The 22,510-nt window shown below is 49.3% G+C and overlaps 2 protein-coding genes and 1 pseudogene across 2 annotated transcripts; 2 read left to right on the plus strand and 1 right to left on the minus strand.

Annotated features, from left to right (window-relative positions):
* LOC105913818 overlaps positions 1-1,135 on the plus strand; it is a 2,026-nt pseudogene extending 891 nt beyond the window's left edge.
* Positions 1,136-10,527: 9,392 nt separating this feature from the next.
* On the plus strand, positions 10,528-14,537 carry LOC101785997. Its single transcript, XM_004958047.3, has 7 exons — positions 10,528-11,004; positions 11,783-11,869; positions 12,002-12,253; positions 12,352-12,516; positions 12,869-12,922; positions 13,076-13,222; positions 13,804-14,537. The coding sequence occupies exons 1-7, from the start codon at positions 10,810-10,812 to the stop codon at positions 14,179-14,181; spliced, it is 1,278 nt and encodes a 425-aa protein (XP_004958104.1). The 5' UTR covers positions 10,528-10,809; the 3' UTR covers positions 14,182-14,537.
* A 4,397-nt stretch (positions 14,538-18,934) lies between these two features.
* Positions 18,935-21,434, minus strand: LOC101755909 (cytochrome P450 89A2). Its single transcript, XM_004959722.2, has 3 exons — positions 19,901-21,434; positions 19,437-19,446; positions 18,935-19,112 (listed from the first exon to the last, which is right to left on the minus strand). Exons 1-3 carry the CDS (start codon positions 21,432-21,434, stop codon positions 18,935-18,937), a joined length of 1,722 nt encoding a protein of 573 aa, XP_004959779.2.
* Positions 21,435-22,510: the final 1,076 nt, after the last annotated feature.

The following is a 22,510-nucleotide window of genomic DNA, read 5'->3' on the forward strand; positions in this document are numbered from 1 at the left end:
GACTCTTGACACGTTGCAAATGTTGAATGTTCAAACTTTACCCAAAATCATATCATGTCACAGCAGGTTCCAATAATAAACTCTCCAATACTTCAAAACTGACCATGTCAACACGTATGGGCCCATACCATCAGCTTTCCCCCTCGTAATTTCTTTTGCGTCGGTCATGAATACGTATGAGTGCCTTGACCGATCGTCCTTATCCTGACTTTTTCCAGCCATGGGATGTTGTATCCTGCCGACTGCCACGTAGCTTCCTCCATCTCCTAGCGCTGCTACTAGATTGCTGCCTCGTCGCCGCCGCTGCCTAGCCGCTACGCCGCCACGCTAGGGACTAGCGCATCGGAAGCCCGCCATCCCCATGACTCCTCGCTCGTGCGCCGCTCGAGCGCCTTGCTCATGCTGGCATCGTTGCCCGACCCCGCCCTGAAGGCTGCTCCGGAGGCAGCCAAGGTGGAAGGGTGGCGGCGTGCGGCCGAGCCTCGCCAAGCGGCTGCTGCTGGGGAGCCTCCTGGAGGACACGCTCACCGCGGCGCTCGCCGACGCGATCCCCAACTGCCTTCCCATCACCATGAGCCCCTACCACCTACTCCCCGGCACCGTCGCGCCAGCCGCCGAAGACCCCACGGCTGCCTCGGCTTGCTCGCTCACCGCCCTGCTGGTGCCGTCACGTACGTCAGCTTTGGCACGGTCGTTGCGGCGCCGCCTGATGAGCTCCGCGAGCTTGCCTACAGGCTCGAGGCCAGCGGCGCTCCCTTCCTGTGGTCGCTGCATGAGGACATGTGGCCGCTGCTCCCGCCGGGTTCCTGGACTGTGTCAAGGCGACCAATAACTCCGGCCGAATCCTCGTGCCGTGGGCGCCGTAGGGCGCCGTGCTGCGGCACCCATCGGTGGGCACGTTCGTCACGCACTCTGGCTGGGGATCCATCGTCGAGGGGATGTCCGGCGGCATGCCCATGCCGATGATGGCCTGTCGCACTACCGCCCCTTCTTCGGGGACCAGCAGATGAACGCGCGTGATGTGGTGCAGGAAAGGAGTGCGGTGGGCGATTGGGGGAGGAGAGACCGCACGCAAATAAGCGGGGTGACGGGATTGCGATTGGGGTGGGCGAAAATATGCGGACGGTTTGGGTGAGCTGTTGGAGCGCAGTTTTTTTTCTCCCAAATTAAGTTATTAGGGGTAGTTTAGAGTGACTTTTGGAGTTGCTCTTAGTCACCAAGTAACGGCTGAGAAAAAAATTTCCTGCTCCTTGACAAATCTCACAGGACAGCCTGCAAATATGTGTAAACAAAGAAATAGTCGCATGACTATTTCATATTTAAAAAATGACATATTTGTGTTGTTGTTCTTATTTTCTCTATCATTTCAACACTGGCAACGAAATAGCCATTTCTCTGCAACAATATTCCCATGACCAAAATAATTTACAAACACCCCCAACGAGAAACCTTATATAGTAGTTGACAACAACATCACAGTGATGCTTTTGGGATGGCTGAAAAAGTTAATGCTTACAATGCCGGTATGAGAGGAACAAAGTGAGGAACATAATTGATCAAGACACACCTGCAAGTAATCGGTGCGTGCCAATCTGAAGTTGATGGACCAAGTTCTTGTGGTGCAAGCATGTCAGCTCCTGCATTAGTACAAAAGTCTAAATTAGTGTAAGACATCGGATATTACATGAGAGGTTCACAAAATCACAAGGACAGAGGCATCATGCGAAGAACTTCAAGACAATTATCGTGTAGTAGTTTCCATTTTTCTAGATATCTGAGTATAGCTTCCTACCTAAGTTGTTTGCAAATCTAATTCATGAAATGGAAATTAACTAAAGATCCTATATTCTCAAAATACAACTGCCATTGATTTGTTATTACTTTATAAAAACCACATAATATATCAATATCGAGAAAGTAAATGATCGACTTGACGATTTTTGATAGAAATCATCATCTATATAAACTGGATCGGGGATGCACACATGATTTCAGAAAGTTGCTACTTAATAAAATTGCTAGAAGCTTTGGCTTGCAGTGTCAAAATATCATAGTTAGAGATATGCACCTTTCTTCTTCTCACACCAATCATTGTCTCAACATCACAACAGGTGTGTTCAAGTAATCCAATTATATGGAGATTTCCATGATTTTGTTACTATTGGCATGCACAAAATTGCTCTGTGTATGTAAACACTATGCTGATGTACAAATTAGCAGCGCAACAATACTCCTCCATATAAATCCATACTCTCTGTTAGTTTTCAGCTACAGCTATAGATTATCTAGAATTGTCAAGGAGAAGCAAAACAAAATGGAATTTTATGGCACAGTTATAAACTAATGCGGAGTAACTAAAGATCAAGCTAAGCCACACTGGGTAAATTTAGGAATGAGCTACAAAAAGGATGTCTTACAAACTGGGAAGACCATGGGTCAAAACACATCGATGCCTCACCATCCCATGTACAATTTTCTCTGATATCCATTTTCTCGTAGTTCACTGACTCGATTCTCAGTGCCTATAGCGGTTCTCTCTCCACCGCTAACTTGCAAATAAAAAAACATTATCATAACCCATATAGCTTTCACATAAAAAAATCAAGTAAGCTAGCTAATGTTATTAAGGAAGTTCTGATCGGTACAATAAGAACTTTGGATTGCTGCACATGAATGGCATAAAAGGAGTTGATGTTGTCAATCATTCTAAGCTGATCTAGGGCCCAGGCTGGCAAGCTGGGGGTGCTGCAGCACGGGTCTAGCTCATGTATTTGCCTACTATATATATGCTGTTGTGCGGCCTATTCAGCTGGTTCTTAACTCTCTCTTGCATACAGAGGAACAGATTGTGGTTTAGCCCGAGGTCTAGCACATTTCTGGGACCGCCCCTGGGCATATATGCTATGACAAAGAGCTCTAAGATACCTGTAATCTCATTTTAGGACTAGCAATTATGCAATGCTTCTTATCCTGGAAATAAACACCAAATATGTGTAAAATGCATGATGCTGACAGAATCCTAAAGTTTCATGCTAACATATGGTTAAATGCAGATAAATGATTCAGAGTTTTTGCCTTCTCGATATAAAGAATGCAAATACATCACTTTTTTTTGTTTTTTCAATTGTGTTTTCTTGAAAGGAAAGTTACTTCCTGTTAGCTATGCATATATCTGTTCCATGCATATAGCTTGCAGTTCTTCATTGATTAAAGAACTGTTTGGTGAACTTTTGACCCTACAAAGCCTTGTACTTTGAGATGATGTTTGCAGAATAAGTAGCCCAGAGGAAAATAAAACAAGAAAAGATAATACTTGTAAATGTTGTGATTGTAAATCTAAATGTTTGCTTTATCAACAAAGAAAGCAGAGGCGGCTCTAGAGGGGGGCTGCTAGTTTGTGGATTAGTGATAAGAATATTCTGCTAGGACTTGTGGTTTTCATTTTTATTTAATCACAAAATAAAATAAAGTTTGTTTTTATTTGTTTGCAGACGCGTCAAACACATAAACCTTTTTGGATCCTGAAGAAATTACATCAAGGAGCATACCATTCACAAGAGACGTAAAGGTAAATACGGCAGTTTGTATATTTCAGTAGATGGGAAGGCGTGTCTAACTTTATTAATTATGTTTGCAATATAATATACTTAAAATTCAATTTTTTTGGTTTACTGCTATAAAATTTTGGAATTGGCCAAAAACATTATGCAAAAGGAACAAGGATCATAGATCTGACTCCTGTAATTCTTTTCAATACTTTTTGGTTTTCGTGACGCACAGGGTGGAAGAAAAGCCTATCTTTTGTTAGCCAAGAAACTGGATGCGATACTTTGTATATAGACTACTTCTTCCTTTCCCAGCATTTGCTCCCTGACTTAAGACATGGATAGTCGTTACAATACTTGTGTATAGGGTGGTTGTACTTCTTGCACCAATGCATTCCGAGTTACGGGCTGTTAGTATCATTCCTACATATGTGGTCATGTGGAGTATGTAGGCTCAAGAAACAGAAAGTGGATTTTTGCCCTTGTTCCTGAAAACCTGGATACCGTAAAGCATCCAAGATGATTGTAAGGTTTTTTGTTAGGGTAATAACTGCTACATGAGTTGATTGCGTGGGTAAACCTGTTGACTTGTCCCGTGTTTGTTTCAACTCTTCCGTACTCGAGCGAATACCGTGTTTGGTCTACCCACTGTCACTGCCTGTTTGCCCATTTCACACCCGTCCCCAACTGCGAACTGGTGGTGGTGAGTAGGAACAGCTCGCCCCCTCACCAACTGGTGGTGCCCTCCATCTCCTGCAGTCCTGCCTATGCCTAGTAAACAGTACCAAGACCAAAAGCTTAGGAGGTGTTTGGATACCCAGGCATGTTTGGTGCTAATTAGAAGTATTAAAACGTAGGCTAATGATAAAAATAATTGCATAAATGAGGGCTAATTCACGAGACGAATCCATTAAGTCTGATTAGTCCATAATTAGCGCATATGATGCTACAGTAAACGTGTGCTAATCATGAATTAATTAGGTTTGATAGATTCGTCTCCTGAATTAGCCATGACTTATGCAATTAGTTTTGTAATTAGTTTATATTTAGTTCTCTTAATTGACATCTAAACATGCGATGCGATCCGGGCTAAACTTTAGCCCAAGGATCCAAACACCCTGTATCATGTACTCGGAGGATGACGAACATAATTGAGAGTTGTGTGGGTGTTCACAGATGTATCACCATCCATGTGGCCGCCATTCATGAACGGTCCCAGCAACGTTGCATCCAAACTCAGGAGTACTTCTGAATTACTGGATGTATGTGGCGAATACAGATACTCCCTCCTCCCTTTTTATCTGTCGCTTGGGAGGCTCACAGACAAAAAGGGACGGAGTAGAATATAATTGTTGGTGAATACTGAAGATGGGTCAGATTTGAGATCTATCTTACATCTGCTTCGCTAATTTTTATGTCGTGCCTTTTTTTTTCTTTCTTCTCGTAGCTTCGTTCGCCTTCATGCGGCCATTCTTCATGGCCCGCGTAACATGAAACTCCAAAACCTTGAGGTGTTGATTGTGCTCAGGTTTGCGACTTCTCCAAGATCGGCCAAGACCCAGTATAATTGTAGGGCAAATACGGTCGGTTTTTTGTAGGAGCCAAAACCTGAGATCGTAGATAAACTGGGCCAAGTCGAAGCTGCATGTCGCACGATCAAGGACACAAAACCAAAAATTTCAACTGATACATCATTCCTCTCGAACCGGCATTCCTCCTGAGTCCTGACAGACAAAACAGGGTTCAGAAAAAAGGGGCATCAAATGATCAAAGCCCAAAGCAGCTACACTATACATTCTCTGCACACCCTTGTGCCTGTGGCCGGTGCCACTAGCCCGAAGAGCTCCTTCGTTCCGTCGAGGCAAGCAAGATCGCAGCACGGAGGAAGGGCAGGACCTAGCATCATCATCCGTGGATGGGCCCAGCAAAGCTGCATCCTCTGCCGTAGGCTGTAGCCTTTATCTGCGAGAATCATACACCGATACACACATGCGTACGCGCGCGCCACACCGCCCACACGTTATCCTGGCCGGGGAACGCCCGCGACCGCGTCTACTCTACACGCCGCCATGCCGGGGAGCGGTCACGGCATGTTGCTGGAATGATTGGTCGCCCTGGGGCCTGGAAAGAAGCGTCCATCGCGCCTGCCTCGTGTACGCCGCGGGCACAAGCGCCATCATTCTGCTCCTGAAAGCGTTTCGATCATGGAGCATGCGGCATGCCTGCGGAAACCAAGCACGGAGTAGCAGTCCGCCAGTCCGTGCAGGTACCATACCATACCGGGAGAGAAGCACACAGGCTCGACTCGACAGCGAATGACAAGTGCATTCCCATTGCTAAAGAAAGCCTAGGCGCGATGCAGAAACCGGAGCAAGCTCTAGCTCGCTCTAGAGGCGGCGTGCACCGACGTGATCCGATGAGTGCGTGCAAGCTGCTGCGTGCGGCGGCTGCCGGCCGACCGGGCGCCCGGGCGGGCTGATCCGGCATGGCAGCGGCGTCAGCCTGACGGATGTCCATGTCGCGGAAGCAGAGGTGCTTGAGTTTCTGCAGCTGGGATGGATCGGGAGCAGAGCTGCTTACCTTTTATGCATCTTGTGCAGGTGAATGCAGTAGCTTTTGGGCGTAGCGTCCTGTGCAAATTTGACGGCCGGGGGCGTAGCGTTGCTGTGCGTTCAATCGCGGGCGTTCGTTTCATGTGGGGATCCGTGTGATTCTGTGGATGTATTTGTAGGGTATATGAAATTTTTTTGGCATCCTGTCCGACCAGGCAAGCACTAAAAAAAATATCGACCCTATTCAAATCTTGCATGCATATAATATAGTATTATTTTTATTTGGTGTTTTCATGCTAATGATACGTACCATTTAGGACCACTCATGTATACCGTTCAAAATGTACCAGTACACTAAATTGTATATTCAAATTTTGCATGAATATAATGTATTATTATTAACTAAGAGCGAGCTCCGGTGACCGGTCGCCCGCGAGAGCGCCAGCAATATATATTATATTTTATTTGATGTTTTCTTGCTAATGATATGTACCATCCACGTACCACTCATGTATATCCCCAGCCAAAAACACGTGTGTCAGTATATAAATTGTTTATTTCTTGCTGAATGGTACCACCATGTATACCGCCCAAAAAAACACGCTATCTAATTGTTTGTTTTTTTTACTTCATTGAAAATAGTTTTGATAACATTTATAATATTTATTAGACATTATATGTACCATCCATGTATGCATATTTTACCACGTAATACAAACTGTGTGAATACACTGTAAAGTAATATTTTGCACAGTTTATAAAAATAATTTTGAAATTATTACTGAAACTTATCCGCATACCACTGTACATAGATGCACAAGAACACATTTTTTTGAGAAGAATCTAACATGCTAGTTAATTGTGTTTTTTTAAGGGTCAACAAATATAAATTTCTTAGCACAATACTTTTGGTCTCATCCATGTCTGTAAATTTCCAACTCTTGATCAGCATGAGCTCCTTATCGTGAACAGGTCTTTACTTGAACAATTAAAAGTGAAATTCCAAAACATATTCGAACGCAAAGGCTACAATACACAATTTTCCAAATTCGTCTGATGCATACATCATAATTGAGAACCTAGGCAAAGAATTGTTTCCAGGTCATGGGATCTGACTGAAAAAGATCATGATATGCGGAATCTCAATAGTTGTGCAGAATCAATCCTAGTACCAGATCAATTAAGCATGCATCGAAACCATGTGGCAATGTTCTTAAATTCCTAAAAAAAAAGAGACCAGACTGCTCAATTCGATTTTGCATGCAACCAACTGAATAAAGATACACAACAAATGGCTCACTTTTGGAGATAGGAGAGCCAATCTACATTCAGAGCTAGCAAAAATAACTGCCTCTTCGCACTACAAATCAGTTTATAAACGAGCAGAAATTCAAAGTGTATCTGGCGGCCACTCTTACAACAAAATCCAAGACTCTTACTCCAACCACTCCACCACCCAAAGAAGAAAGGAAACAAAAACCTTTCCCCAACCAATTCGTCGCCATTTCCTCCACCAGCAGGAACTAAGGGCCTGTTTGGATCCATGGACTAAATTTTAGTCTTGCACTTTTAGTTTAAAATTTAGCTCTTGGGATCCAAACAGGAGGGCTAAAAGTGACAAATAGCTAAACTTTGGGAGCTAAATTTTAGCCCCCAAAGAGGTCCTAAAAGGGGCTAAAAGTGCTCCCCAAGACCCCCTTTCCACCCCTGCCCCCTTTCCTCTCTCCTCTGCGTGGTCCTCTGCTCCTCCCGCACTCCCTCTCTCCTCCAACGCCCGCCGCCTCCGCCCGACCCCCGCCGCCTCCGCCCGGCCCCCCGCCTCCAGCCAGCCCCGCTGCCTCCGCCCGGGCCGCCGCCTCCGCTCGGCCCCCCGCCTACAGCCAGCCCCACCGCCTCCGCCTCCTTCGCCCGCCGCCGCCGCCTCGCCGGCCCCGCCACCTCCGCCTCACCTCGCCGCCTCGCCACGCCGAGGAGGTGCGAAGGGAAGAGGAGAGAGAGAGAGGGAAAGGAGGGGGAGGGAGAGAGGGAAAGGAGGGGGAGGGAGAGAGGGAAAGAGAGGGCAAATCAGTCATTGTTTGATGAGGGACTAAAATTTAGCCCATGGATCCAAACACCCCAGCAGAACTAAATTTTAGGAGCTAAAGTTTACCTCATGAACTAGTGATCCAAACACCACCTAAGTCATTAGCAAAAGCAAAGTTTCCTTTCCATTTTTGGATTACAGTTGGCACACACTCTGAAATGGATATGAGCAAGGGAAGAAAAATGATAGAACAAGAGCTTCCCGCTTTGCAATGGAAACACAAGAGATGAACATCGGAGAATTGAATCAGCCCCTACTTACCAAGAATTGGTACCATTTGCCCAAAATCCAGCGCCTAGCCCACAAGATTGGCGTCCTCCTGGCCAAGAGCAGGCTTTGCTCCGTGAGCTCCTCCAAGGAGACCACCAGCTTCGGTGCTCGGCCGACCTCCTCGACCTCGGCCGCTAGCCCGACGCAGGCGACGGCAGCGAGGGCCGCGCCTGCCGTTATCTCCCGAGACCCGAGCAGGCTGATCGTAATCGAGCGAGCCTGCCAGAGCGCTAGGTTTCCGCTCCTGATCGGGTCGATCGATTGCCAGGTGCCACTGCCGTCTTTTTGACCAGCCGGCAATTTGACGACGGCAGGACGGTATGATCGCTTGCCACCTGACTTTTCTCGTCCTCAGTGACTCAGTGCTATTCATTCTGCTTGGTAAGGTAGATTTTTTGCACATTTCTTTGCCGGCCCCAGAACAGGCCATGAATCTGTGCTCTAGTATGTGGAATTTATACTGGCAGACGTACTGTTCTGACCGTCTACTCCGAAATCTGAATAATCTTGCTGCAAAGGCATATGATGCACCGGTATGAATCGAACGTCCCAATCGCCATCACGCAACATTTGGAACCTTTGGTATTTCGCTCCATCCCCTAAGCCAAGACCCTGATCTGTATGCTGCCAACAGTCATGAGGTAGGGGAAAGTGAAGCACACCGAGGGAGTTCATCCCACCGAACTGAATTTCTCCAGCACTGCAACTATCTTGTGACAAATTCCCCCAGTTTAAAAACACCCAAGTTGGCAAACAGGATTACAGATTCCATCTTTCAAGCGCCATACCGTTGGATTACAATCGAAATGATAGGCCCCGCCGCTTTCGACCTCCACACAGTGACGTCACAGTGCCTGAAGAAACAGGCCCTATGCAATCATGCATGTAACCAAACAGTCCATGCTCTTCACCCGGTCGTTTGACGCTATCCCTGTCCAATTATGCAGCGTCCCCTTGGGTTCCCAGTCCGATCAAGCGCACGCCATCTCCTGTCCAGACGAGCATATTTGTATTCTTGCATGGACAGCCACCAGCGGCGCATGGCCGGTTAGCTCGAACTCGCCTGTCAGGCCATCAGTCTCAGCTGTCGTCCCAGCACGTACGCTCTCGTAGCTAGGCACCACGAGAGAGGGGGCGGTGGGGAGGCTGCAGAACAGTCGATAGGCCGGGTAGGGCTGCGCGGATAATGCATGGATGGTGGTTGCGATGGGGACGCTAAGAATTGTTGCGGCGGCCGGCGTCGCTGCTCTCTAGGCTGCGGCCGCCCCAGCCCGGCAGCCCGGCCGGGCGGTTGCGCCCTGCCGCCGTCAGCATCGGCCACGATTGAAAGTTGAAACCCTGCCTTATCCTCGCGGTCGTGCAGTGCTAGTTCAGGTAAAGCCGGGAAACTGATACGCGGAAATCGTTCAAGACGACGGCCGGTCCTCCAAACAACTGAGACGTCTGAAAGCGCCTTGTGGGTTGTTCGCCTAAATTCTCTCTCAAAACCGGCCAAAAAACCCAGCTGGTTTTGGAAAGGTTCTTGTGGCTTGTGAATTGTGGTGACGCTGACAAGCGTCGCGCTGCTGCTTGTGATTGGATCATTCGCTAGTTGCCAAACAACAGCTTCGATTGATTTGATTTCTACGAAATTCGTCCGCTTCCAAACTCGCAAATTTCTACGGCAGTCACAGCGACGCGGATTTATCACGGATGGGAAGGAAGGCGGGATGGCGAGTTGGCGACCGGCACATTCCAAAGCAATCCCAAACTCATACTATTCCACGTGGGTTGTGCACGAGTCCAGGCTCGGAGGGCGACCGCCACGGATGCGTGCAGCACAGCCCGTTTCCACCAAACCAATCAGAGCGATACGGCACGACGCACGCAGCGTCGTCGGCGTTGCTTGCAACGACGAGAACCACCGAACCGCCGCTGACCTGCGGCCGTGCGGGTGCCGGCAGCACGCACGATCGCGGCACGAGTCACGGCCCGCCCAACTCCGAGCGCATCGCATCGCGGCGCAGCGCAGGGCCCCGTCTCGTCTCCCCGCCAGCCTTTAAACGCCACGACGCCCGGCATTCCCTCTCACAATCTCTCTCCATTCCAAGAAGAGAGAGAGAGAGGGAGAGAGAGAGAGCGAGAGAGAGAGAGAGCAGCGGGCGCGGCGGCCGAAGCAAAAACGACACCCAACGGGCGGATTTTTAAGTGCTCATCGCACCGCACCCGTCCGCTTCCGGCTTCCCTTCCTTCCCGTGCCCGCCCGCCCGCCTTCCCCCGCTTTTCTTTTACCCGTCGGCCAAAAGGAAGCGCCAGCGGCCAGCGCGCCGTCCTTGCGGTTGCCCAGCGAGCAGCAGCTGGTACTGCCTGCTCGGTCTCCATGGCGGCGGCGCGGGCGTGCTTGGTTGCGCTGGCCGTGGCGGCGGCGCTCTTTTTGGAGGAGGGAGCGGCGGCGGTGGGGGCGGGGGATGCCGGGGCGGCGTCGATGAGGCAGCGGCGGCGGCAGCTGCTGCGGCAGCGGCAGGTGCGCAGCCACCTCAAGCGCCTCAACAAGGCGCCGCTCGCCACCATCGAGGTACTGGCCACCTACCCATCCCCGCCATCTGTCTCCGCCACACGGCGAGCGCCGAGCGCACAGTTCGTTCGATGGGTTTCGCATTCCATTGCCACAAATTTCGTTTCGTTTCCTTCGGATTATGGAAGGGAATCCAACTGAATCCCCATGGGGGCGGGAAAAGGAAGGAGGTCCTGCATTTTGCATGGAAGTAGTAGAAGAAAGCCGCCCCTTTCGAGGCAGGGGTTCTTGTGCTCCATGCTCTTGCTGCTTTGCCTGGTCCACCTCGTCGCTTTGGAAGGGTTGAATGGCTGTTCCTCATGGACCATCCATGCATTGGGCTCGGTTTCCTTTCGTCGCGGGAGGAAAAAGTCGCGCTTTTTGGAGGAATTTATGGGCGCCCGTGCTCCTTTGGTTCATTGGAGCTGAAGCGAAAGATGCTTGCTTTTGATTGCTTTGCTTTCTTTGCTGGAGAACTCGAGTCATTTCTGAACCTTGTTACATTTTCCCTACTGTTTTTGTTCAATCAAACTAGTGACTTCAGCTTGTTTACTCCCACTTCTTTCGAATGCAGATATACATACTAGCATGCGCAATCTTTGTACAATCTACATTTTGTGTTCCTTTCCTCTTTCAACAGCTTGGGCAATTGCAGACGTTTTTTACATTTGTTCAGAGAAAAAGAAAATTATGTTGACAAAATTCACATATCCTTCACATCATTCCTGCACTAATTTTAGCACATCCTCTCCTTTTTCTGCATTTTTGCAACTACTGATTCTTCGACACCAACTTACAGAGCCCAGACGGTGACATCATAGACTGCGTGCCCATCTCCAACCAGCCTGCCTTCGATCACCCGTTCCTCAAGAACCACACCATCCAGGTTCCTCTCTCTGCAGCACCATTGCACTTTTAATTTCACTGTTTCAGTGTACACCATCTGCAGACCACATGACATGCATCATGATATCGCTCAACGGTGCTCAATCAACGGTGCTCCATCATCACCTTTCAGATGCGGCCTGCGTACCACCCGGAAGGCCTGTATGATGAGTCCAAGGTCGCCTCCCAGCAGCAGACCCAGACTATCACCCAAATGTGGCATCAGAATGGCAAGTGCCCCGAGGACACGATACCTATCAGGAGGACCAAGAAGGAGGACGTCCTGAGAGCAAGCTCTGTGAGGAGGTATGGCAAGAAGAGGCACCGGAGCACCCCCAACCCCATGTCTGTTGACCCTGACATGCTCAATGAGAGTGGCCACCAGGTACAATAACAGTAGCAATGCTAATCTTTTCATAGATTATGATATTCTCAGCAAGAATTTCTCAGTTGACCTTGTTTGCTCTATCTCCCATGGAGCAGCACGCCATAGCTTATGTTGAGGGGGACAAGTACTATGGCGCCAAGGCCACCATCAATGTGTGGCAACCGAAAATCGAGCAGGCCAATGAGTTCAGCCTGTCCCAGCTCTGGATCTTGGGGGGCTCCTTCGGCCAGGACCTCAACAGCATCGAAGCAGGATGGCAGGTGAGACATGGGAGCGGGATGGAAAGAGAAACTCAGTTCATGGAAAGTTCTATTAAATGCTGCCTAGCAGCTTCCATTTCTGTTCTTCATCTTCCTCTTCAATGCTATCAATAATTTCTCTGCTGCATGCCTCAATAATCTCTGTGTGCTGCAATGATGATATGAGCACTGCTGCTGAAAGAGCCATTAAATGTGTAGGAGCTATACTAGATTCTCCATTGACACAGATTTTCTCTTTCATGATCTCTACTGGCAGTGTTGTCTTTAGGAGCTAAGCATGCTGTAATGGTGGACTAACATGGGCAGTCTCTTTCATTAAGGCTAATGGCTCTGCTCTCCACGAAATTTGCAGGTTAGCCCAGACTTGTACGGGGACAACAACACTAGGCTCTTCACCTACTGGACTGTAAGATAAACATCACATTCCTTTCAATCCTCATGAGCAATTTGTTTGTAGTTTATCTTTGTCTTCTGCCTAGATCTACATCCCTATCAATTGATTAAACAAATTGGAGAATGGCCTAATGATACTGATTTTGTATTGCTTTGGATACTGCAGAGTGATGCATATCAAGCAACAGGATGCTACAACCTATTGTGCTCGGGGTTCATCCAGATAAACAATCAGATCGCCATGGGCGCCAGCATCTCCCCCATCTCCAACTATGGTGGCTCCCAATATGACATCAATATTTTGGTCTGGAAGGTAAATTCCAAAAAGCCCTCACATGCTGAGCATACAAAATCAAATTTGCGGATGGGCCCGGAGAGAATCCGTGCCCACCTGTCTCTTGTTCTATCTCAAGGGGCCTTCGGGCTTGAGTCAAGGCTACAACTGTGGCTCTGGCCCTGTATGTGGACGCACTCGACAGAGTCACAGTTGTCCCCATGCATGAACTGGATTTGTCTGCTAATGCAACCACTGATAATGATTGCTATTTTTAACAAATTTCCACAAGAATATTCACCTTGAGCTCACGTTTCTTCTGTAAGAAAATCTTACCCTTTTCTGCCAGCAGATAGTGCAAATCCTGGCTCTTTCCTAAGCATGATGGCATTGCCATGTGCCATTATCTTATTTTCCGTGCATTTCTGAAATTTGGCTGAAAATAAATAGTTTGCAGGTTGTTTTTATCAAAGGGCGGCACCTTTCCCTAGTGCATATGAGGAACACATAATAAACTTTCTTCTGCGCATGCATGATTGTAGCACTAAGGACCCTACTTCAATATTATCTGATCATGGTCCTATCTGCTGATTTCGTCCGAAAATTGCGGTTTTCTGCAGGACCCAAAGGAGGGAAATTGGTGGTTGCAGTTCGGTAACAATTACGTTCTGGGCTACTGGCCGTCCTTCCTCTTCTCCTACCTGGCTGACAGTGCCTCCATGATCGAGTGGGGAGGCGAGGTGGTGAACTCGGAGCCTGATGGCAGCCACACCTCCACACAGATGGGTAGCGGCCACTTCCCGGAGGAAGGGTTTGGCAAGGCCAGCTACTTCAGGAACATACAGTTGGTGGACTCGTCCAACAACCTCAAGGCGCCGAGGGGCGTGGGCTCCTTCACCGAGCAGTCCAACTGCTACGACGTGCAGAACGGCAACAATGGCGACTGGGGTGCCTACTTCTACTATGGTGGCCCCGGGAAGAACTCTAACTGTCCATAGTGAAGATTGAGCTTGCTATCAGAGCCCTAACACCCTCTGTATCATCCAGTAAATTAGCTTATATACCTCATTTTCTTAATTTTTTTTCTTGTTCTTGGTTTGGGTTTTGTTTTACTTCTACCCCTAGTTTATTAACTTCTAGGTGAGTGTGTGTGTGTGTTGACATGTGAATTTGTTCTCTGCCTCAGAGATGTTGGTCGTCTGGTTCTAGGGAGGAGCGTGGTCAAGTTTCTGAAGAGAAACAGGCCTGTATGGTTTGGTTGTGCCTTGTGTCTGTCAAATAATTTTGTTCCACCCCATGCCTTTTCAACCTGTTGGCGAGTTGAATTGAATTGATTAATTGTTGGTGCCCGTGAGCCTGGCTAATCCTTGTACCACCCATGTGTGTTTTCTATTCTGAAAAGTGGGTAATCGAGCGCTTAGCTGTTGGAAGATGTGCAAAGATGCGAACTTTTTTGTGCGCCGAGTTAGGTGGCCACTCAATCACCTGGAAAAGAGTAATCTGGGTGATTACTTACAAATATATAAATAGATTTGCAGTATGGTGCTAGACCCTGAGTCTTACCTTACAGCAGCAATTTGAAGGTGCTGCCACTGTAGGCTGGTGGAGTTCACATTGCAAGCAACAATGCAGGCACCATCGCTTCAACAAAATGGTGAGTGCATCTTGGTTGCTGCCGATTGGTACATGAGCATGTGTGAGGTGCCTAACTTTTGACGTTTTGGTAGTGGTCTTGGGCTGGATACGTACTGACCCATGGTCTAGTGAGATGTTCGCTAGTGCTTTGGTGGTGACTTCCAGTGATCAACTCCTCATGCAGAGGTCAACCATATTGTCTTCAGTGGAACATTCCGAGTGGGTACTACAATAAAATAAAATGTGCTTGGAAAGACAACTACTTGCACAACTGTCATACACAAACGAGTCATTGGTCAGAATTAGTCATGGCCAGTATTTGGTCTACAAACATTTCTCCAGCAAGAATATCTTGCAAGTTCAGGCTTTTCAAACACAGGTTAAGAAAATAACTGAGAGTACAAATGCTGTATTAGTCTTTTCCCTGTCTTTTTTTACTACACTAGGAATCCATCAGCCTCAGCCCGTCAGTAGCAGTGGTCGGTTGGAACGTCGTCGGTACGTGCCCGGAGCTCACGGGCACGCACCAAACTCTCACGTCTCACCAAAGGGGCCTTGCCTTGGCTTGCCTTCACATGGGAAACAGGAAGCCCTGCCTCCTTTTTGGTTGGATTCGACGCGGAAATAATTACACCGGCAAAATCCAGGACGTGCATGCATGTCTGATGGCTGCATGCCTGCATGGCGCGCATGGAATCATATGGATGGATGCTGCCATGGCTTTCACTGCGCTGCAGGCCTCTGTGCCTCCTCACTGAGTCACTGCAGGGGCCCTGCCTCTCCTCTCCCTTGTTGCTGACTGCTAGGTGCTAGCTCGGCGGCTAGGGCTTGGAGATGGAGAGGAGGGTGCATGGGTGGATGTGGATTGGATCGTTGGATGGGTGGCTTTGACAGCTTTCATGGTCCGTGTTCTTGCCCGGCGGACAGAGGCCCGGTGGCTTTCATCAGTTGCCGGCCTTGTTTGCGAGCCCTTTTCTTACATCCACATGTGTGAGATTCTTCGAAATGTGACTTTTCCTCCTCCAAGTATCCCCACCTACCAACCTGTGCCTATGCTCACCAATACAGTTAGTTACTGTATTTTACTGCACTTTGCTGGGGCGGTATACAAGTCTAAAGATTCAGTCCCATTTGAATGATAGGTTCTTTTTTCTTCTAGGAAATGGAGGTTTAAATGATTTCAAAGCATTGCATTTCTGACCTCTGAACTATGTAGGATGATGATCATTATCCCTAGCTGTGCGCGCCTAATTGGTCAGGTAGGCTGTCCAGCTGCTTTTGCAGAAAAGGCCATAATAAGCTGAACAAAATGCAGCACGTCGCAGAAGCGGAGTGTACTGTATACGCTGGTCGCCCTGCGATTACCAGCAATGCATGGTGCACTGTCTGCAGAGAGGCAGCGGACGGTGTAAAGTTCGCCGGCGCGTCTGCCGACTTGACACAGGTGTTTCTGAACGTCGTTGTACATACTTTTCCTTGCCCTTTCCCCGTCCAGGCGCCCACAGCCTTTCAATGGACTTGACACAGGCATGGAGATTTTGAGCACGATCGAGGAGCTCGTGAAATTACTACTGTACTGTACAACTTAATTATAATCTGGATGGACCATCCTCAAGTGTCGATGCCACACTATGAAAAACAAATGTTCTAATTACGAATTTAAATGTATGCTATCCTCTCTTTTGGAGGGCTTCAGACATTTTGAAAAATAGGTCTATATCCTCTGTTCACATTTCCAAGTTTGACATTCATAAATTTCCAGTACAGCGTACCTTTCTTACAAATATTTGCATTTTGATTCCTCAACTCACATTACTTGGATGACTTTATTTGTGTGATTGCACCTGCAGGAGCGACTACTGAGGGGGATCTGGAGTTGTCAGATTGTTGATGCCATCAAAATGCAAATATGTCTTTGGCAAATATGCAAATCACCTGTCTATGTCTTCCTGGCCATCCGCCGCCGGCCGCCGCCGCCGCGGCGCTCCCGGCCGGAAGCGGAAGCTCAGTCATCACCCTCTCAAACCCTAGCATCAGCGCTCCGGCCCATTCCTCTTTGGCACCCTCAGCAAAGACCGGAGGCGCTCGCTTCGCCGGCGGCAGCCGAGGACCCGAGACGAGCGAGCAGCCGCGGCTTGAGCTCGCGCGGAGGCCGGGAATGTCCTTCGCGGGCCGCAGGTGCCCACTGCATCTCCTCCCGCACGGCGGCAACCCAACCCACACGGCTCCGCGGCAGTCGTTGTCAGGATCAGTGGATCACCAATGTCTGAATGAGGATGGCCATTCAGTTTCGTCAGTAACCCTGCCATTCAGTTTCGTCAAAACTAGCATGAAGAGGAAACCTGTTCAAGTCGTTCAATCATGGCCCGTCCATTGTCACTTCAAATGGCTACCATTCAGTGTTTTCTTAAGTTAAACTTGCTTAATGTAATGCAATGTAACAGCCCATCTAGGTAAATTCCTAGATTATAGTAGCTGTGGCCTGTTCGCTTCAGCTTATTCAGCTGTCTTATCAGCCACCAAACAGTATTTTCCTCTCCCAACAAATCAGCCGTTTCAGCTTTTCAGCCGGCTTATAAGCTGAAGCGAACGAATCTCCCTGGCGACATCTACATCTGGAGTAGCTGTTGATTTCGTGAACTAGTTCTCCGATTCAGTGATTGCAGCTGCTATCCGTACCAATTTCTACTCGTGTCCTTGCTTTTCCAGTTCTTGTTCTTGTGATTTCGATTCCCTTTTGCCTGTTCCTCACAGTCGTCCCTCTGCCTTCGTCTTCGTTGACTTCAGCTCTGCGTTTTGTCCAGAATGACACATGTTATTGAATTGTTGACGAACGCTGAATACAGAGATGTCAATCCCAGTTCTATTCAGTGCGACTCTCCACACTTGTTATTGAATGCAGCTGCAAAAGAAAATCTGTTTCATGTGGAGATTTGTGGGTTTATCCATAGTCGTCAATTGTATATCTCGAGAGTACACTCCCTGATTCTGAAATACACCTGTTTTTGGCATATGACAAGAGGAATAGAAATAAAATTACATACCATTGCTATCCTCTGAACTCTGATGTTATGATGCTGAATGTAGTGATGCTTCGTGATGTTTTCCTCCTGTTTGGATTCCTCTCGACATCCAAGAGAGACCAAATGCCGTAGAAAACAGGATTTGAATGGTTGAACCACTAATTTCAAATACAAAAGCTGGATAGTTCTACTGAAATTCGGAACATAAACGATCAGCAACAGTTCACCTTCCCCTTTGTTGCCTCTTGTTAAGGCAAAGCCCAAAGCAGGTGAAGCGCCGAGAGATCCAAATCATGCAGACAATCGAAGGCGATGGCGATGGCCTGAACTTGGAGTTGACAGAGGAAGGGGTTGGCCTGAGAAGAAGAGGAACAGGCGCCATCAGCGACCTACAGGCTCCGTGGATCCTCACCGTCTCTGGCCACAGCCCGCGCCACCACCGGCGCCGCCGCTAGATATTAACTGCGAAAGGCAGGCCCGTGGCCTAGGGTAGGCGCTGTGGACCGGAGGAAGCTCCTGGGACCGTGCAATCGGTGGAGGGGAGCGCGGGATGCACGGCGGCTAGTCCAGCGGTGGTCGGCGGGCAGCAGCGCAGCGTCGCCGGATGGCATCGCCGCCGGCGCCGAATGTTTTGCAGAATAGTCCCTGGTAGTTGCAAATACCCCCTAGTTTGGATCGCGATTAGCAGTCGCGATCCGATAATTTGCAAATTGGCCCAGAATATTTACATAAAACCCCCTATTGGATCGCGATGAATAGTCGCGATCCGATTATTTACAAATTACCCCCCTAATATTTACAGGCCCCTGGTTTGCAAACAGCTCCCTGTCTTGGTATGACTTCCTGCCCCGTCCACCGCCGGCCGCCGCCGTGCTCGCGGCCGGAATTGGAAGCTCCGTCGTCACCCTCTCAAACCCTAGCACAAGCGCTCCGTTCCATTCCTCTTTGGCTCCCTCACCAAATATCGGAGGCGCTCGCTTCGTCGGCGGCAGCCGAGGACCCGAGACGAGTGAGCACCGAGCAGCCGCGGCTTGAGCTCGCGCGCGGAGGCCAGGAATGTCCGCCGCCGCCGTGGCCCGCAGTGCGCACTGCATCAGACCCTGCACAGCGTCGACGGCTTCTCGAGCGTGAGTTTAAGCTTTCCATTAGGGCAGCAGGCAGACGCGGCGTCGACCTCGAGCGCGCAGCTGACCATGAGCTCGACGTTCTGCTTGGTCCCTTTGAGCGTCTCCTTGATCTCGCCCCTGATGAGCACGGGTGCCAGCGAAGACCTGAGCTGAGCATTGCGTATAGGAGCCGTCTGAGTTCAAGATTTTAAACTTCGGATTCTAATTTCAGACTCCCAAGCATTCTTTGGAAAACTTGCTATGTTTGCCTTCAGTTTGCAGCCCTGTTTCCAAAAATGGCAAAATGATCCTAACTACTACTGTATTTCAAATCAACAATCAGCTATACCAAAAAAAACATTCACTAAAACTAAGAGGAACATCAGACTTGTCACTAAAATGTCACTAAAAACATTTTTAGTTCGTTTTAACTTTTCTATAAACATATTATTATACATCTAAACATACTTTTCTATGTTCTAGACATACACTATACTATCTATGAACATAGAAAAGTCAAAATGACCTACAATTTGAAACGGAGGAAGTAATAACCATTATAAAATCAGGTCCATTGTAAGAAATGATTATCGCAATTCAAAAAAAAAAACTGCTAATGAGCATTGAAGTTTGCCAAAAAGCTACGACGACTCAATCTTAAAGTCATATCATATCCAAAGATTAGAATCCGGAAGCTGGCAACCATGAAATTAATCTACCTATGGAGCACTGGCCTATTTTTAAATATTGAGAAAATTATTATTGGAGATCTACTATAGGATGACATGTTTTTGGAAGAAAAGTTTGGAAGAACTCCCAATACATAATTTTGAAAAGAATTTTTAGAAAAACTCTTGAAGTTGCTCTAATAAAATCTATGAATCTAAAAAAATTAGAACGACCTATAATTTGGAACTAAAACTCCAATTCTGTACGTCGGATCGATCAACTACTCCTCCTGGGCACAAGGAGCGGGCGTAGCGGCTTCTTCATGACGGTGGTGAACTCGCGCTTCTCCTCGAACTCCACCTCGTGGCCGGGCGCCTCCTTCCACTCGAACTCCCTCACCATGTTGGCGACGAAGTACTCGAGGTGCAGCATGGCGATGGACAGCCCGGCGCAGATCCTCCTCCCCACGCCGAAAGGCATCATGCGGATCCCCTTGGTCCCCGTCATGTCCACTCCCGCGCCGTCGCCGCCCTCCATGAACCGCTCCGGCGCGAACTCCATCGGCCTCTCCCACTCACTCCCGTCCCGGCCCATCTCCGCCACCATGAAGTTCACCGTCGCGCCCTTGGGGATCAGATACCCGCCGACGTCCATGTCCTCCGCGGCTTTGTGCGGCAGCACGAAGTGGCCCGGCGGGTGCTTGCGCAGGCCCTCGAGGATCACAGCCTTGAGGTACGGCATGTGCTGGACGGCCTCCTCAGAGACCTCCTCGGCGGCGCCGTCGCCGCAGGCGCCCATGATCTCGGCGTGGAGGCTCTCCTGGACGGCCGGGTTCTTGACCAGCTCGGCCATGATCCACTGCAGCCCGGTGGAGGTGGTGTCGGTGCCGGCGGTGAGGAACTCGGAGCAGAGCGTGACGATCTCGTCGTCGGTGAGCGGACGGTGGCCCTCCTCGGGGAGCGTGATGTCCAGCAGGGTGTCCACGTACGAGTGCCGGAACGTGGTCTCGCTCGTCGGCGCCTGACCTTCCTTGAGCTGCCGCTTGTACTCCCGCCTCGCGTTGATCAGCGGCACGAAGAGCTCCATCTGGCGCCGGCGCAGGGCGCGGGCGGTCTGGAGGCGCCCGTGGAACACGTGCTTGGTGATGGACGGGAAGAAGAAGAAGACGTTCATCTGCCGGGCGATGTGGAGCAGCCACGCGCGCTCGGATTCCTCGATGGCGCGCACGGCGGCCTCGTCCAGCCGCTCGCCGAAGCACATGAGCACGAGGAGGCAGAACATGGTGTACCGGAACGCCTCCATGACGTCGCCGGGCGCGCCGCCGTCGGCACCCCCCTGTCGAAGCTTGTCCAGGAGCACGCCGCGCACCCAGGCGCGCGCGGGCGCGAACAGCCTGACGCGCGACGGGTGCAGCGTCTCGGCGACGAGGTTGCGGCGGAGGAGGCGCCAGACGGGCCCGTAGTCGGCACTGGTGATGATGTTGTCGCTGACGCCCAGGAGCGTGCTGGTGGCGGCCTTGGGTCGGTTGGCGATCGTGACGGCGCCGGCGCCGACGAGCGCGGCGTGCGCGAGGCGGCGGTCGGACACGAAGATGGCGAGGCGGGAGCCCATCCGGAGCGTCACCACGGGGCCGTACCGCTTGAAGAGCTCGAGCAGGAGGGGCTCCACGTCGGAGGTGGAGTTCCGCAGCCACAGCAGGTTGCCGAACAGCGGCACGGCGGGCGGGCCCGGCGGGAGGCGGCGGTTCCTGGCGTGGCGGCGCAGGGCGAGGAAAGAGAGCAGGAGGGCGCCGGCGAGGACGAGCCAGCTGGTCTCCATGGCGATTGGCGAGGTGTTTTTTTTGCAACGAAACTTGTAATTGGGATGTTGATGTCGTGAGCTGATGAGACGAACGGGATTCCAATTTATAGCCGGGGTTTTGTACGTGGAATCCTGCGTTCGTACGACATGGCAGGATAAGAGTTTGGACTCGGTTTTCTTCTCGAAGACAAAGGACTCGAAGAAGAGAGACGATCCTGTTCGTGTTGCACGTGCGCGCTCGTAGTCGATACGCCTGCCCTGTTGATTTGGGATTCATATACGTCGCGTTTGCAACAACTCTGGTAAAGAATCCATCATCCAAGGCGTTTTCTTCTCCAAGACAAAGGGACTCGTACGAGAGACGAGCTGTTTGCGTTGTTACCCACGTGCACGCTCTCGTAGTTGATACCGAATTGGTCCCCCGTATAGGTGAGAGTGATGCGAAAAATTTCGTATTCAATCCAATCCGAATACAAATTTTACAGATATGGGAAAATATTTGTACGGATGTAGATAATCTGAATTCGATTAGGTGCAGTGCGGATTATCCGAGATTTGTAGGATATCCGACTACTCTGGCAAATTAACATGATGTAAAGAGAGTCCAGTCTACAAACTAAGACATACACACAGTTTTGTAGCGGTAAGACATGAGACACAGGTGCATTGGTAAATTCTAACGTTTAGCGGCTAATCAACAGTCCCCTAAATCTGTAATGTTTTTTGTTCGATATCAAGTGTGAACTGTTAGCATCAACTGTTAAGGTCATTTTAGATGTAATTTTCGAAACTTGCCGTGATTCGTGAACGGTAGATGTCAGTATTTTCCGTGTTATGTTGCTACTTTATGGTCACCATAAAAATTACGCATAAATTAAGCTCATGTCCGCTGTAACATCGATCCATCATAAATTATTAAAGTATGCCGTTCGCGAGATTCTTCTTTTTTCTCAAAAAAACCCCTTCCCAAACTGTACCTTTTCCGGGTAGTCGATGGCTATTCACGTACGATTTCTGACGTCATGAAAAATCGGCAACCACTCCTCTCCCATTTGATAAAAAAATTTGAATAAGCATGATCAGCTTTCGTCCCT

Source organism: Setaria italica, chromosome II, assembly GCF_000263155.2.
Source record: "Setaria italica strain Yugu1 chromosome II, Setaria_italica_v2.0, whole genome shotgun sequence".
Lineage (NCBI taxonomy): Eukaryota > Viridiplantae > Streptophyta > Magnoliopsida > Poales > Poaceae > Setaria > Setaria italica.

Bases quoted from the DNA above. Each gene is read 5' to 3' on its own strand.
- LOC101755909 (XM_004959722.2), bottom strand. From the start codon at position 21,434: ATGGAGACCAGCTGGCTCGTCCTCGCCGGCGCCCTCCTGCTCTCTTTC.
- LOC101785997 (XM_004958047.3), top strand. From the start codon at position 10,810: ATGGCGGCGGCGCGGGCGTGCTTGGTTGCGCTGGCCGTGGCGGCGGCG. The intron at 11,870-12,001 runs GTTCCTCTCTCT...ATCACCTTTCAG, and splicing joins TCAAGAACCACACCATCCAG to ATGCGGCCTGCGTACCACCC. The intron at 12,517-12,868 runs GTGAGACATGGG...CGAAATTTGCAG, and splicing joins GCATCGAAGCAGGATGGCAG to GTTAGCCCAGACTTGTACGG.